Source organism: Hemiscyllium ocellatum, chromosome 2 (assembly GCF_020745735.1).
Source record: "Hemiscyllium ocellatum isolate sHemOce1 chromosome 2, sHemOce1.pat.X.cur, whole genome shotgun sequence".
NCBI classification, from domain to species: Eukaryota; Metazoa; Chordata; class Chondrichthyes; order Orectolobiformes; family Hemiscylliidae; genus Hemiscyllium; species Hemiscyllium ocellatum.
The window spans coordinates 9017195-9029694 of record NC_083402.1 but is presented as its reverse complement, the minus strand read 5'-3'; the positions used below and the strand labels follow the sequence as shown (position 1 = coordinate 9029694).

Below are 12500 nucleotides of genomic sequence, written 5' to 3'. Positions count from 1 at the left end.
TAGTCATTTGCCAGCATTTAGCCCATAGTCCTTTAAACCCTTCCTCTTCACACAACTATCCAGATGCCTTTGAAATGTTGTAATGATACCAGCCACCACCACTTCCTCTGATAGCTCATTCCATACACACATCACCCTCTGCATAAAGACGTTGCCCCTTAGGTCCTTTTTATATCTGTCCCCTCTCACCCTCAACCCAAGCCCTCTAGTTCTGGACTCCCCTACCTTGAGGACAAGATCTTGGCTATTCACCCTACCCATGCCCCTCATGATTCTATAAACCTCTATAAGGTCACCTGTCAGCCTCTGATGTTCCATCAAAAACAACCCCAGCCTATTCAGCCTCTCCCTACAGTTCAAACCTCCAATCTTGGCAACATCCTCGTAAACCTTTTAAAGGGAATCTCACACATTTTTGAAACGAAAAATGTGAATTCAAAAAATTTTTTAATACAATTTTATTGAGACAAATACTGAGGGAGCCCTCCTCTCCCCATTCTTGCATTTCAAATAGTTCTGGAGGGGGTCAAGAGTGGGTAGGTGAGAAGGCATGTGGAGATTCCAATGACAGAATGGAAAGTTCTGAAGCTGCCCAATCTCAGGTTTGGTTTATGTACAGAGCACCTGTTCATATTTCCCTCTCTCTCTGTTCTCTGTGACGTATCTCCCAGTTTTTTCATCAAGGTTGGGGCATGGTGGGTGTACAAAGAGAGAGAGAGAGGGAATGCCTGTTGTTTTACTGCAGGTCCAACTCCCAGCAACATCAGCTGCTGCAAATGCTGTTCACAGATACTAGGCTTGGATCGACCAATCCCATCTCCTCGTGCTCATTGACACAGAGGCGGTATCCGCAGCCTCTCTTCCTCGGCAGAGGGACCACCCCTTTGGCGTTGGCCGCTCCCTCGGGCCTGGTGGTGGGAGGCAGCAGGAAGCCCACACTGCCTGCGATCAGCATGTGCCAGATGCTATGGATGTAGAAGTAGTTCTCCTCAGTCTCCACGAAGGCGTACAGTGCCACGGCAAATGTGGCGATGACTGTGCCAGGGAAGAGGTAGAAGACCCAGCGCTTCCAGGTCGGAGGGTAACAGTGACGTCTGCGGATTGTACGTACAGTCTGTGAGAGAAAGGGAAGCAGAACGTCATGGAGGCAAGCTGTACTTTTACAGGATCTATCACTCAAGCTATTGTGTATTAGATTAAATTCCTTACAGAGTGGAAACAGGCCCAACAAATCCATACCGACTCTCCAAAGAATAACCCACCTAAACCCATTCCCTGACATTTACTCCTGACTAGGTAAAAACAATGACTGCAGATGCTGGAAACCAGATTCTGGATTAGTGGTACTGGAAGAGCACAGCAGTTCAGGCAGCATCCGAGGAGCAGTAAAATCGACGTTTCAGGCAAAAGCCCTGATAAAAGTCGATTTTACTGCTCCTCGGATGCTGCCTGAACTGCTGTGCTCCTCCAGCACCACTGATCCAGAATTTACTCCTGACTAATGCACCTAACACGACGGGCAATTTAGCATGGCCAATTCACCTGACCTACACATCTTTGGATTGTGGGAGGAAACCGGAGCACCCGGAGGTAACCCACGCAGACACAGGGAGAATGTGCAAACTCCACACAGACGGTCACCTGAGGTCAGAAGCGAACCCGAGTCCCTGGTGCTGTGAGGCAGCAGTGCCAACCACTGGGCTACCGTGCCGCTGGTGAATCTTTTAAGGTGAATCTTTATCATGTATGGTGTGGCATAATTAGGTACAACTGAGTCTTGTTGAAAAGAGAGGCATGTCCCTGAAACTTTTCACCTTGCCATCCATCAGGACCAATGCAAGAATGCCAATTTTCAAACAATCACAACAATTTATACTGCAGGAGCATAGTGCACTGTGGCGTTGGAAAATCAATTCTGATTGGCTGAGGCATTACCATGGAATAAGTAACAGGGAATTATAGGCTTTCCAAGCTCCCAGGTCATTCAACAGAACAAAAGGCTCCTTTTGTTTGCATTTTTGCTCCTAAAGTCACAGAGTTCTACACACGGAGACAGATTCTTTGGCCCACACTGGTCCATATCGAACAAAACGTCCATCCACACTAACTCCATTTCCCTGCACTTGGCCCATATCCTTGTAATCCTTTCCTATCCATGTATTTGTCCAAATGTCTTTTAAATGTTGTTAATGTATCTACCTCAACCACTTCTGCTGGCAGCTCATTCCATATGCATACCACCCTCTGTGTAAAAATGTTGCCCCTCAGGTTCCCTTTTATTCTTTCCCCTCTAACCTTAAACCTCGAAGCCCTCTAGTCCTCGATTCCCCAACTCTGCGAAAAAGACTGAGTGCATTCACCCTCTCCATGCCTCTCATGATGTCTCAAGATCTTCCCTCAGTCTCCTATGCTCTAAAGAAATAAGGCCCTAGTTTGTCCAACCTCTCGCTATAACTCAAATCACTGAGTCCAGGCAACATCCTTGTAAATTTCTTCTGCATGCTTTCCAGTTTAATAATGTCCTTCCTGTAGCAAGGTGACCAAAACTGAACACAGTACTCCATCTGTGGCCTCCTGAGGCAGGAATTGTTGTAACTGTTGAAATTTGATATTCTTGCATTTGTCCTGATGAGTACTTTTTGAATTCCTTCCAGGCATTACTGGATAGACCAACAACTATTATCTCGCCCTAGTTGCTCAGAGAGCAGTTAAGAGTCAAGTACATTGATGTGGGTCTGGAGTCACATATACGCCAGACCAAGTAGGGATAGTAGAGTTATTTTCCTAAATGACATTAGTGAACCAGATGGATTGGTACAACAGTTGACAATGGCCACATTGGACTAATGTTTTAGTGAATTCAAATTTCCCCAACTGTTGTGGAAGGATAGTGACAGTATCCTCCCACTATTTCATCGCCATCACCAAGACAATACGATATTTCAGCCACACCTCTGAGTTTGCAGCGACACTCAGGTTCCGTATCGCCGAATGACTGCATGTGATAAATGATTTTAAGACACAGTGTGTCAGCTGAGGTGTTATGTTGAGTGCCGCACTTTCGAAAGGGTTGCCATGGCTATGCAGATGGTGCGGAGAAGATTTCCTGTCACGGTGCCAACTCCTCAGTTATGTGGCGAGACTGAGTAAACGGCAACTATTCCCCTTTTAACAGGAAGGATTCATGGGAGTTTTCATCGAGGTTTCAAAGGCATGAAGCGTTTGGATAAGAGTGGACGGGGAGGAGACTTTTCCCACTGGGAGGAATCAGGACATTGGCCAGAGAGTCAGAGGGAAGATGGGGAGAATTTCCTTTATGATTCCAATTCTGAATCAGACATTGTAAAACTCTTCATGTCAATGATATGCTTTTAAGTATAGTCTCTACTGTAGATAAACACGACAGCTAATTTGTACACAGGCAGCTCCCACAAACTGTAATGTGATGATGATCAGAATATTTTGTAACTGAATGATGTTGTTTCTTTGATATCTATTGAATACCCCTCTTCATCTTTGCATAGCAGGTGGGGGATCAGCTTAATATCTTATAAAAGAGAAGGTACCCCCGAGAATGAAGTTCTGTCTCAGGACAGGCAATAGGAGAGTCAGCCCAGCTCCAGTCTCTGCAATGAGGCTACAGATCCACCAATTCAGACACTTAGAGACAAGAACACAAGCCTCTGGATGAACAACATAGAGTCATTGAGATGTACAGCATGGAAACAGACCCTTCGGCCCAACTCATCCATGCTGATCAGTTACCCTAAATTTAACTTGTCCCATTTGCCAGACCTTGGCCCCTATCCCTTTAAACCCTTCCTATTCATATATCCATCCAGATGCCTTTTAAATGTTATAATTGTACCAGCCTCCACCACTTCCTCGGCAGCTCATTCCATACACGCACCACTCCCTGTGTGAAAAAGTTGCCCCTTACGTCCCTGTTATATTTTTCCCCTCTCATCTTAAACCAATGCCCTCTAGTTTTGGACTCCTCTAGCCTGAAAAAAAACCACCTTGGTTATTTACCCTGTCCATGCCCCTCATGGTTTTATAAACCTCTATCAGGTCACCCCTCAGCCTCTGATGCTCCAGGTAAACGGACCCAGCCTATTCAGCGTCTCCTGAGAGCTCAAACCCTCTAACACCAGGTTGGCTGTAGACACAATCTGGCTGATGAACTAGACCAGAGCCACTCAAAATATTTCTGATGCTTCCCACAGACACAGATTTGTGTTTAATGAAACAAAATCCTGTCAATTGTGGAGATCTGAAACTACAGCATAAATTGCTGGAGATACTCAGCAGGACTGACAGTACCTGCAAAGAAAGAGAAAGAGGCACAATTTTGAGTCTAGTATAACACATATGAAGCATTAATTCTGTTTCTCTCTCCATTGATGCTGCCAGACCTACTGAGTTTCTCAAGCAATTTCTGTTTGCATTTCAGACTTGTATTTCACTGACTGAGATTTGACAGAGATTTATCATGAGTGAGCTGGTAGATCAGGAGATGTTGTTCCAGCTCATCAAAGGTGCAAATGTGTTGCTGGTCAAAGCACAGCAGGTTAGGCAGCATCTCAGGAATAGAGAATTCGACGTTTCGAGCATAAGCCCTTCATCAGGAATAAGAGAGAGAGAGCCAAGCAGGCTGAGATAAAAGGTAGGGAGGAGGGACTAGGGGGAGGGGCGATGGAGGTGGGATAGGTGGAAGGAGGATTCCTGAGATGCCTCGAAACGTCGAATTCTCTATTCCTGAGATGCTGCCTAACCTGCTGTGCTTTGACCAGCAACACATTTGCACACAACTACACGACGGCTGGAGGAGGAGCGCCTCATCTTCCGCCTGGGAACCCTCCAACCACAAGGTATGAATTCAGATTTCTCCAGCTTCCTCATTTCCCCTCCCCCCACCTTGTCTCAGTCGGTTCCCTCAACTCAGCACCGCCCTCCTAACCTGCAATCCTCTTCCTGACCTCTCCGCCCCCACCCCACTCCGGCCTATCACCCTCACCTTGACCTCCTTCCACCTATCCCACCTCCATCGCCCCTCCCCCTAGTCCCTCCTCCCTACCTTTTATCTCAGCCTGCTTGGCTCTCTCTCTCTTATTCCTGATGAAGGGCTTATGCTCGAAACGTCGAATTCTCTATTCCTGAGATGCTGCCTAACCTGCTGTGCTTTGACCAGCAACACATTTGCAGCTGTGACCTCCAGCATCTGCAGACCTCATTTTTTACTCCAGCTCATCAAAGGAACAGGAATGAGGGGATATAGATTGAAAATGATGTGCAAACAAAGCAAGGCTGATCTGATTACAAACTTTATCACTCAGTGAATACTTAGGGGCTGGTACGCGCTGGTTCAAACGAGGAGATCATTGAATGATTATTCCGAAAGAAATGGTCTGCAAGGGTATGGAGAAAAGGCAGGAGATTGGCGCTAGGCGATAGAACCAGTGCAGGGCACAATGGGCCAAATGGTCTCTTTCTGCACCAGAACAACTCAAAATGATTACACACAGCCAATGCAGCAGATATAAAAAGGGTGAATATCCATCTCCCTACCCAAGCGATGGCCATGATGCCGAGAGCAAAGAGGCTTGGTCCCAGAAGATTCCACAGTCCATGCCGATCCAACTGCAAAGCCATCGACAACAACATGGCTCCCAGCAAGTACAAGACCTGTCAAAGTGCAAAGGGCAAGGGTCATCATGATGATATGTAATATAATAAACCATCAATGACAGATATTTTAATTGTCTATGCTGTCTTTGCTTTAACTTAATATTCAACTACTCTCAGTGAGAACAAGTTTACTCTTGTTTTGTTGGTCAGAACATGTCACCAATCTGCCTGAAGAATTGTTCAAGGATATCAAGGGATACAGAATGAAGTGTTCTGTGCAATGTGATCGGGGAATCAGAGGGTGATACAGTACAGGAAGAGGCTGCTTGGCCCATCAAGTCCGTTCTAGCTCTCTACAAGAACACCTCGCTTTTTTTTTATATATCTACTCGCAAGATTAGCATTGCTGGCTGGGTCTGCAATTATTACCCATCCCTCGTTGCTCTTGAGAAGGTATTGGTAAATTTCTTTCTGGAACCACTGCAGTCCATGTGCTGTAGGTGGATGCACATTGCCCTGAGGGAGGGAATTCTAGGGTTGTGACCCAGCGAGAGCAACGGAGGGGTGATATATTTCCAAGTCAGGATACTGAGTCACTTGGAGGGGAACTTGCTGGAAGATGGTGTTCCCATGTATCTGCTGCCCTTATCTTTCTAGATGGAAGTGATCGTGGGTTTGGAAGGTGCTGTTTGAGGATATTTGGCAAATTTCTGCAGTGTGTTTTGGAGATGGTACGCATTGTGCTACTGAGCGTCAGTGGTGGAGGGAGTGGTGCTTGTGGATGTGGTAACAATCAAGCAGTCTGCATTATTCTGGATGGTGTTGAGCTTTTTGGGTGTTGTTGGAGCGACATCCATCCAGGCAAGTGGGGAGTATTCCATCGCACCCCGACTCGTGTCTTGTAGATGATGGAGAGGCTTTGGGGAGTTACTCACTGCAGCATCCCTTGCCTCCAACCTGCTGTTATGTGTTTATGTGGCGAGTCCAGTTCCGTTTCTGGTTAATGGTAACCCCCAGGACGTTGATAGTGACAGTCTCCTGCTCATTCCATGCACCCTTGCAAGTTCTCCTCTTTTCAAACAATCATCCAATTCACTCCCAGTTGAATCTGCCTCCAAAACACCTTGTAGCATACAGATTCAGATCAGCCATGATCTAGTTAAATCAGGCTCATGGCGGTGAAAGACCTAATCCTGTTCCCTTGTTCCTCCCAGAAGGCAATTTTTGTCAACCAGTGAAACAAGGATTTCTTGGAATCGGGGATATCCCACACCCAGAAGCTATATTTATCCTGTTCTGACCTGCTGTACTCACACAGGTCAAGTCCATTACCATCAACTAACAGCTTGGATTTAATCTGCTCTGTTCCAGATAATATCACAATGAATGGTAGTGACTGCAGGGCGTCTCGGTTGGGGCACACAGTGGGTGGTGTGCCGATGCCCAGGTCACAAGGCCTGGTCCCTGGCCGATGGCGGTCTCTGCGATTAGGTGAGAAGAAAAGTAACAGCTTGCATTTATGTAGCACCTTCCATGACCACAGTCAACGAGGAGCAATGTGGGAAAATGTGGCAATCGGAACACAGCAAGATCCCATAATTAGCGTTTTAAATTTATTTTTTCTCATCAGATGTGAGAGGGCCAGGTGTTAAGGCCAGCATTTGTTGCCCACCCGTATCTGCCCTTGAACTGAGTGGCTTGTGAGGCCATTTCAGAGGGCAGGTCAGAGATAACTGTATTGCTATGTGTCTGGAGTCACAAGTAGGCCAGAAACATTGAAAACAACAGCAGGAATAGGCCATTCAGCCCTTCAAGCCTGGGCTCTACCATTCAATTTGATCATGGCCAATCTTCCAACTCAATTCCCTTTCCCAAATTCTCCCCATACCCTTTGATCCCTTCATCACTGGGAAATATAGCTAGCTCCTTCTTAAAAACAGATGATGGGAGGATGGCAGATTTCTTTCTCTGAAGGATATTAGTAAACCAGAAGGATTTTTAAGTCAACTAATAAGAATTTCATGGCCAGCATCACAGCCAATAGCTTTCTCAGAACAAATTGTTGTGGATCCAACTGGGGAATCAGGTTATTTTGGATCTAGTAATGTTTAATGAGATAGGTTTGATTAACAATGTCAGAGTAAAATATCCCTTTGGAAATAGTGACCATAACATGGTAGAATTTAGCATTTAGTTTAAGAAGGAGGAACTTGAGTTGGAAACAACTGAGCTAAACTTAAATCAGGGTAACTACAAAGGAATAGAATCCCTACAGTATGGAATCAGACCATCAAGTCCCTCCAAAGAGTATCGCACCCAGACACACCCCGTACAACCCTGCATTCCCTATGGCCAATGGATCTAACTTGCACATTGTTGGACCGTGGGAGAAAACTAGAAACCCACACAGAGAGAATGTGCAAACCCCGCACAGTCACCCAATGCTGGAATCGAATCCAGGTCCCTGGCATTGTGAGGCAGCAGTGCTAACCACTGTGCCACCCTGTGAGGGTACAGCTGGCTGGAGTGGACTGGGAAAGGAGTGTAGCAGCAAAGGTGGTTGAGGAACAATGGCAGACATTTAAGAAAATAGTTCATGGCTCACAGCAAAGATAGACCTCAGTGAGGAAGGAGGATTCAACATCAGAAAACACAAAATTCCTGATGAAGGGCTCTTGCCCAAAATGTCGACTCTCCTGCTCCTCGGATGCTGCCTGACTGGCTGTGCTTTTCCAGCACTACACTCTCGACTCAGAAAACACAAGGCCTTGTCTCTGGCCTACAGTGGTCTCTGCAAATAGATGCAAATGAAAACAACACTAAGCGGGAGAAACCCAACTACGGTTAACCCAAAAGTTTAAAAACAGCATCATATTGAAAGAAAATATATCCAATGTGGCAAAGGTTAGTGGTCAGCCAAGAGGATTGAGAAACATTTAAAAACCAATAAAAGACAACCATTTTAAAAAAGAGGCAGGAGAAAAACTTTGAGGGTAAACTGGCAAGTAATATCAAGATGGACAGTAAGAGCTTCCTGAAATACATGAAAAGAAAGAGGGAGGTCAAAGTGGGCAATGGCTCTTGAGAGAATGTGGTGGGGGAAATAAGAATGGGGTACCAAGAAATGACACAGGAGTTAAAGAAATACTTTGCATCTGAATTCATAGCAGAAGCCACCAATAGTATTCCAAAATTATTAAATATTCAAATAGCAAAAGAGGGAGAGGAACTGAATCCAAGAATTATCACAAGAGGAAAAGTACCTTGGAAACTAATGGGGCTAAAGGCCAGCAAGTCTCCCGGACCTGATCCTTGGCAAAAAGATGTAGGTCAGACTGTGGATACGTTGGCAGTATTCTTTCACAGGACGATAAGATATAGGAGGAGAATTAGGCCCATCAGCCCATTGAGTCTGCTCTCCCATTTGATCATAGCTGATGTGTTTCTCAAGCCCATTCTCCTGCTTTCTCCCAGCAACCCTTGGTCCCCTTACTAATCAAGAACCTCACTATTTCTGTCTCAAATACACTCAATGACATGGCCTCCATAATCCTCTGCGACAAGGAATTCCACAGATTCCCCACCCTCGGGCTGAAGAAATTCCTCCTCATCTCAGTTCTAAAGGGTTACCCCTTCACTCTGAGGATGTACCTTCAAGTCTTAATCTCTCTTATGAGTGGAAACATCTTCTCCACATCCATCCTCAGTATTCTATAATTATCAATCAGATTCCCCCTGATCCTTCTAAACTCCATCGAGTAAATTGTCACTTATCTCAAGAGGGTTGGAATATAAAAGCACCGTTGTGCTACTGAGACTTTATAAAGCTCTGGTTAGGCCCCATTTGGAGTACTGTGTCCAGTTTTGGTCCCCACACCTCAGGAAGGACATACTGGCACTGGAATGTGTCCAGCGGAGATTCACACGGATGATCCCTGGAATGGTAGGTCTAACATATGAGGAACGGCTGAGGATCCTGGGATTGTATTCATTGGATTTTAGAAGATTAAGGGGAGACTTAATAGAGACATACAAGATAATACATGGCTTGGAAAGGGTGGATGCTAGGAAATTGTTTCCATTAGGCGAGGAGACTAGAACCCGTGGATACAGCGTTAGAATTAGAGGGGGTAAATACAGAACAGAAATGCGGAAACATTTCTTCAGCCAGAGAGTGGTGGGCCTGTGGAATTTATTGCCACAGGGTGCAGTGGAGGCCGGGACGCTAAATGTCTTCAAGGCAGAGATTGATAGATTCTTGTCTCGAGTATTTAAGGGCTACGGGGAGAACGCTGGTAAGTGGAGTTGAAATGCCCATCAGCCATGATTGAATGGCGGAGTGGACTCGATGGGCCGAATGGCCTTACTTCCACTCCTATGTCTTATGGTCTTATGGAGTACAAACCCAGAGTTCTCAACCAGTTCTGGGCAGCACCTTGTCACCTTAGGTCATCCCATTAGGTCATGTTCACTGGCTCTCTTTTGTCTAACTTGCTCATTACCTCCTTAAAGTATTCTAACAGATTTGTCAGACACGACCTCCCCTTGACGAAGCCGTGCTGACTCTGCCCTATTTTATCATGCACTTCAGAATCTCGTCCATAATAATGAACTCTGAAACCTTACTAACCACGGAGGTCAGGCTAACAGGCCTTTAGTTTCCTGTCTTCTGCCTATCTCCCTTCTTAAATAGGGGACTTATATTCGGCATTTTTCCAATCCTCTGAGCCCCTCACGTACTCCAGGGATTCCTAAAAGATCACCACCAATGCCTCTATAATCTCTTTAGCACCTCACCTAGGGATGTGTAGGTTAGGTGGATTAACAGTATTACTGGGATAGGGTAGGGGGATGAGTCTGGGTGGGATGCTGTTCAGAGGGTAAATGATTAAAGTGTCATACAGTTGATGCGATGTACTGAACAAACTTAGATTGCTGTTAAATCTTTAATCCCTCTACACTGTCCCCATCAAACACTCCCAGCACAGGGACAGCACAAGGTTCAGTGCAGAATAATGCTCCCTCTACACTGTCCCCCATCACTCCCAGGACAGAGACAGAATGAGGTTTGACTCAGAGTAAAGCTCTCTCCACACTGTCCCCATCAAACACTCCCAGGACAGGGACATCACAGGGTTAGATACAGAGTAAAGCTCTCTCTACACTGTCTCCCATCAAACACTCCCAGGACAGGGATATCACAGGGTTAGATACAGAGTAAAGCTCCCTCTACACTGTCCCCCCATCAAACACCCCCAGGTCAGGGACAGCATGGGGCTAGATACAGAGTAAATCTCCCTCTACATTGTCTCCCCATCAAACACTCCCAGGTCAGGGACACCATGGGGTTAGATACAGAGTAAAGCTCCCTCTACTCTGTCCCCTCATCAAACACTCCCAGGTCCGGGACAGCATGGGGTTAGATACAGAGTAAAGCTCCCTCTACACTGTCCTCCATCAAACACTCCCAGGTCAGGGACAGCATGGGGCTAGATACAGAGTAAATGTCCCTCTACATTGTCTCCCCATCAAACACTCCCAGGTCAGGGACAGCACAGGATTAGATACAGAGTAAATCTCCCTTTACACTGTCCATGACCAAACACTCCTAGGACAGGGACAGCATGGGGTTAGATACAGAGTAAATCTCCCTCTACACTGTCCCCATCAAGCCATCCTGATATGAATCTGTGCTGTTTTAATGGGTTTTCAGATCATTTTTTCCCCGATTGTGTCCATGTCAGGTGTTTGCTGATAGTTTCACAGACACTGTTACTGTTTTTAACTTTGTATCCTGATTGTTTATTTAATTAGCTGTAATTTAAATTCCTGTGATGAATTTTGAACTTATATCCAGAGATCCCTCATTCCGATCTGTGAATTACTGGTGCATTTACATAACTAAGCAGCTGCCATATTCCGTTATCCTGATACTGTGCTAACTGGGTCAGTTTTACCTTCACTCTGGGAATATCCTAACTGCGAGGAGAAAGTGAGGTCTGCAGATGCTGGAGATCAGAGCTGAAAATGTGTTGCTGGAAAAGCGCAGCAGGTCAGGCAGCATCCAAGGAGCAGGAAATTCGACGTTTCGGGCATAAGCCCTTCTTCATAAGCCCATTCCTGAAGAAGGGCTTATGCCCGAAACGTCGAATCTCCTGTTCCTTGGATGCTGCCTGACCTGCTGCACTCAATATCCTAACTGCGGTCACATGGAAGACATGGGGAACCTCGCGGCTGGAATCTGGAATCTAGAAAGAGAAGACTCGCTGATGAAACCATTGCTCCATCAAATCTATTGAACAGTAGGAGATGGATGATAGGCCAACTCCTGGATGGCCAATGTACGAGAAATGACAGGCCAACAGTATTCATGGTCATCCAGGCATACTTCCAAAGTATCCGAGGAATTAAGTTGCTGTCAATATCCTGACTTGGAAATATATCACTGTTTCTTCACTGTCGCTCAGTCAAAATCCTGGAATTCCTTCTCTAAGAGTATTGTGGGTTTATCTACAACAAATGGACTGCAGCAGTTCAAGAAGGCAGCTCACCCCCACCTTCTCAAGGGGCAATTAGCAATGGGCCACAAGTGCTGGCCCAGCCAGTGATGCCCACATCCCATGAATGAATCAAAATGAAATTGATGCTAGACTCCTTTGAAATGAATTAAGTAAATGTGAGCATGGTGTGTGAGCAATGATTGAGAGAGAGGGGTGACATGTGGCCTGTTGCCCAGGCTTCTCCCCCAGTGAGGGATTTCCTCACCTCATCTCTGGATCTGTCTCATTGACAGAGACTGATCACGTGGATAAACGAGAATAAACCCCAGCTTTGTAACAACGAACTAAGAAAATCTCACAAGCGAACATCTG

At 45.8% G+C, this 12500-nt stretch overlaps 1 protein-coding gene across 1 annotated transcript in view; it reads right to left on the bottom strand.

The window, feature by feature from the left end:
- Positions 1–486: 486 nt before the first annotated feature.
- tmem8b (transmembrane protein 8B) overlaps positions 487–12500 on the bottom strand; it is a 128932-nt gene continuing 116918 nt past the window's right edge. Inside the window, exons 12-13 of the mRNA XM_060847261.1 lie at positions 5569–5685; positions 487–1114 (exon numbers count right to left, since the gene is read on the bottom strand). Coding sequence (XP_060703244.1) covers positions 764–1114; positions 5569–5685 — 468 coding nt within the window. The 3' untranslated portion in view covers positions 487–763. The remainder of the gene's footprint in view (positions 1115–5568; positions 5686–12500) is intronic.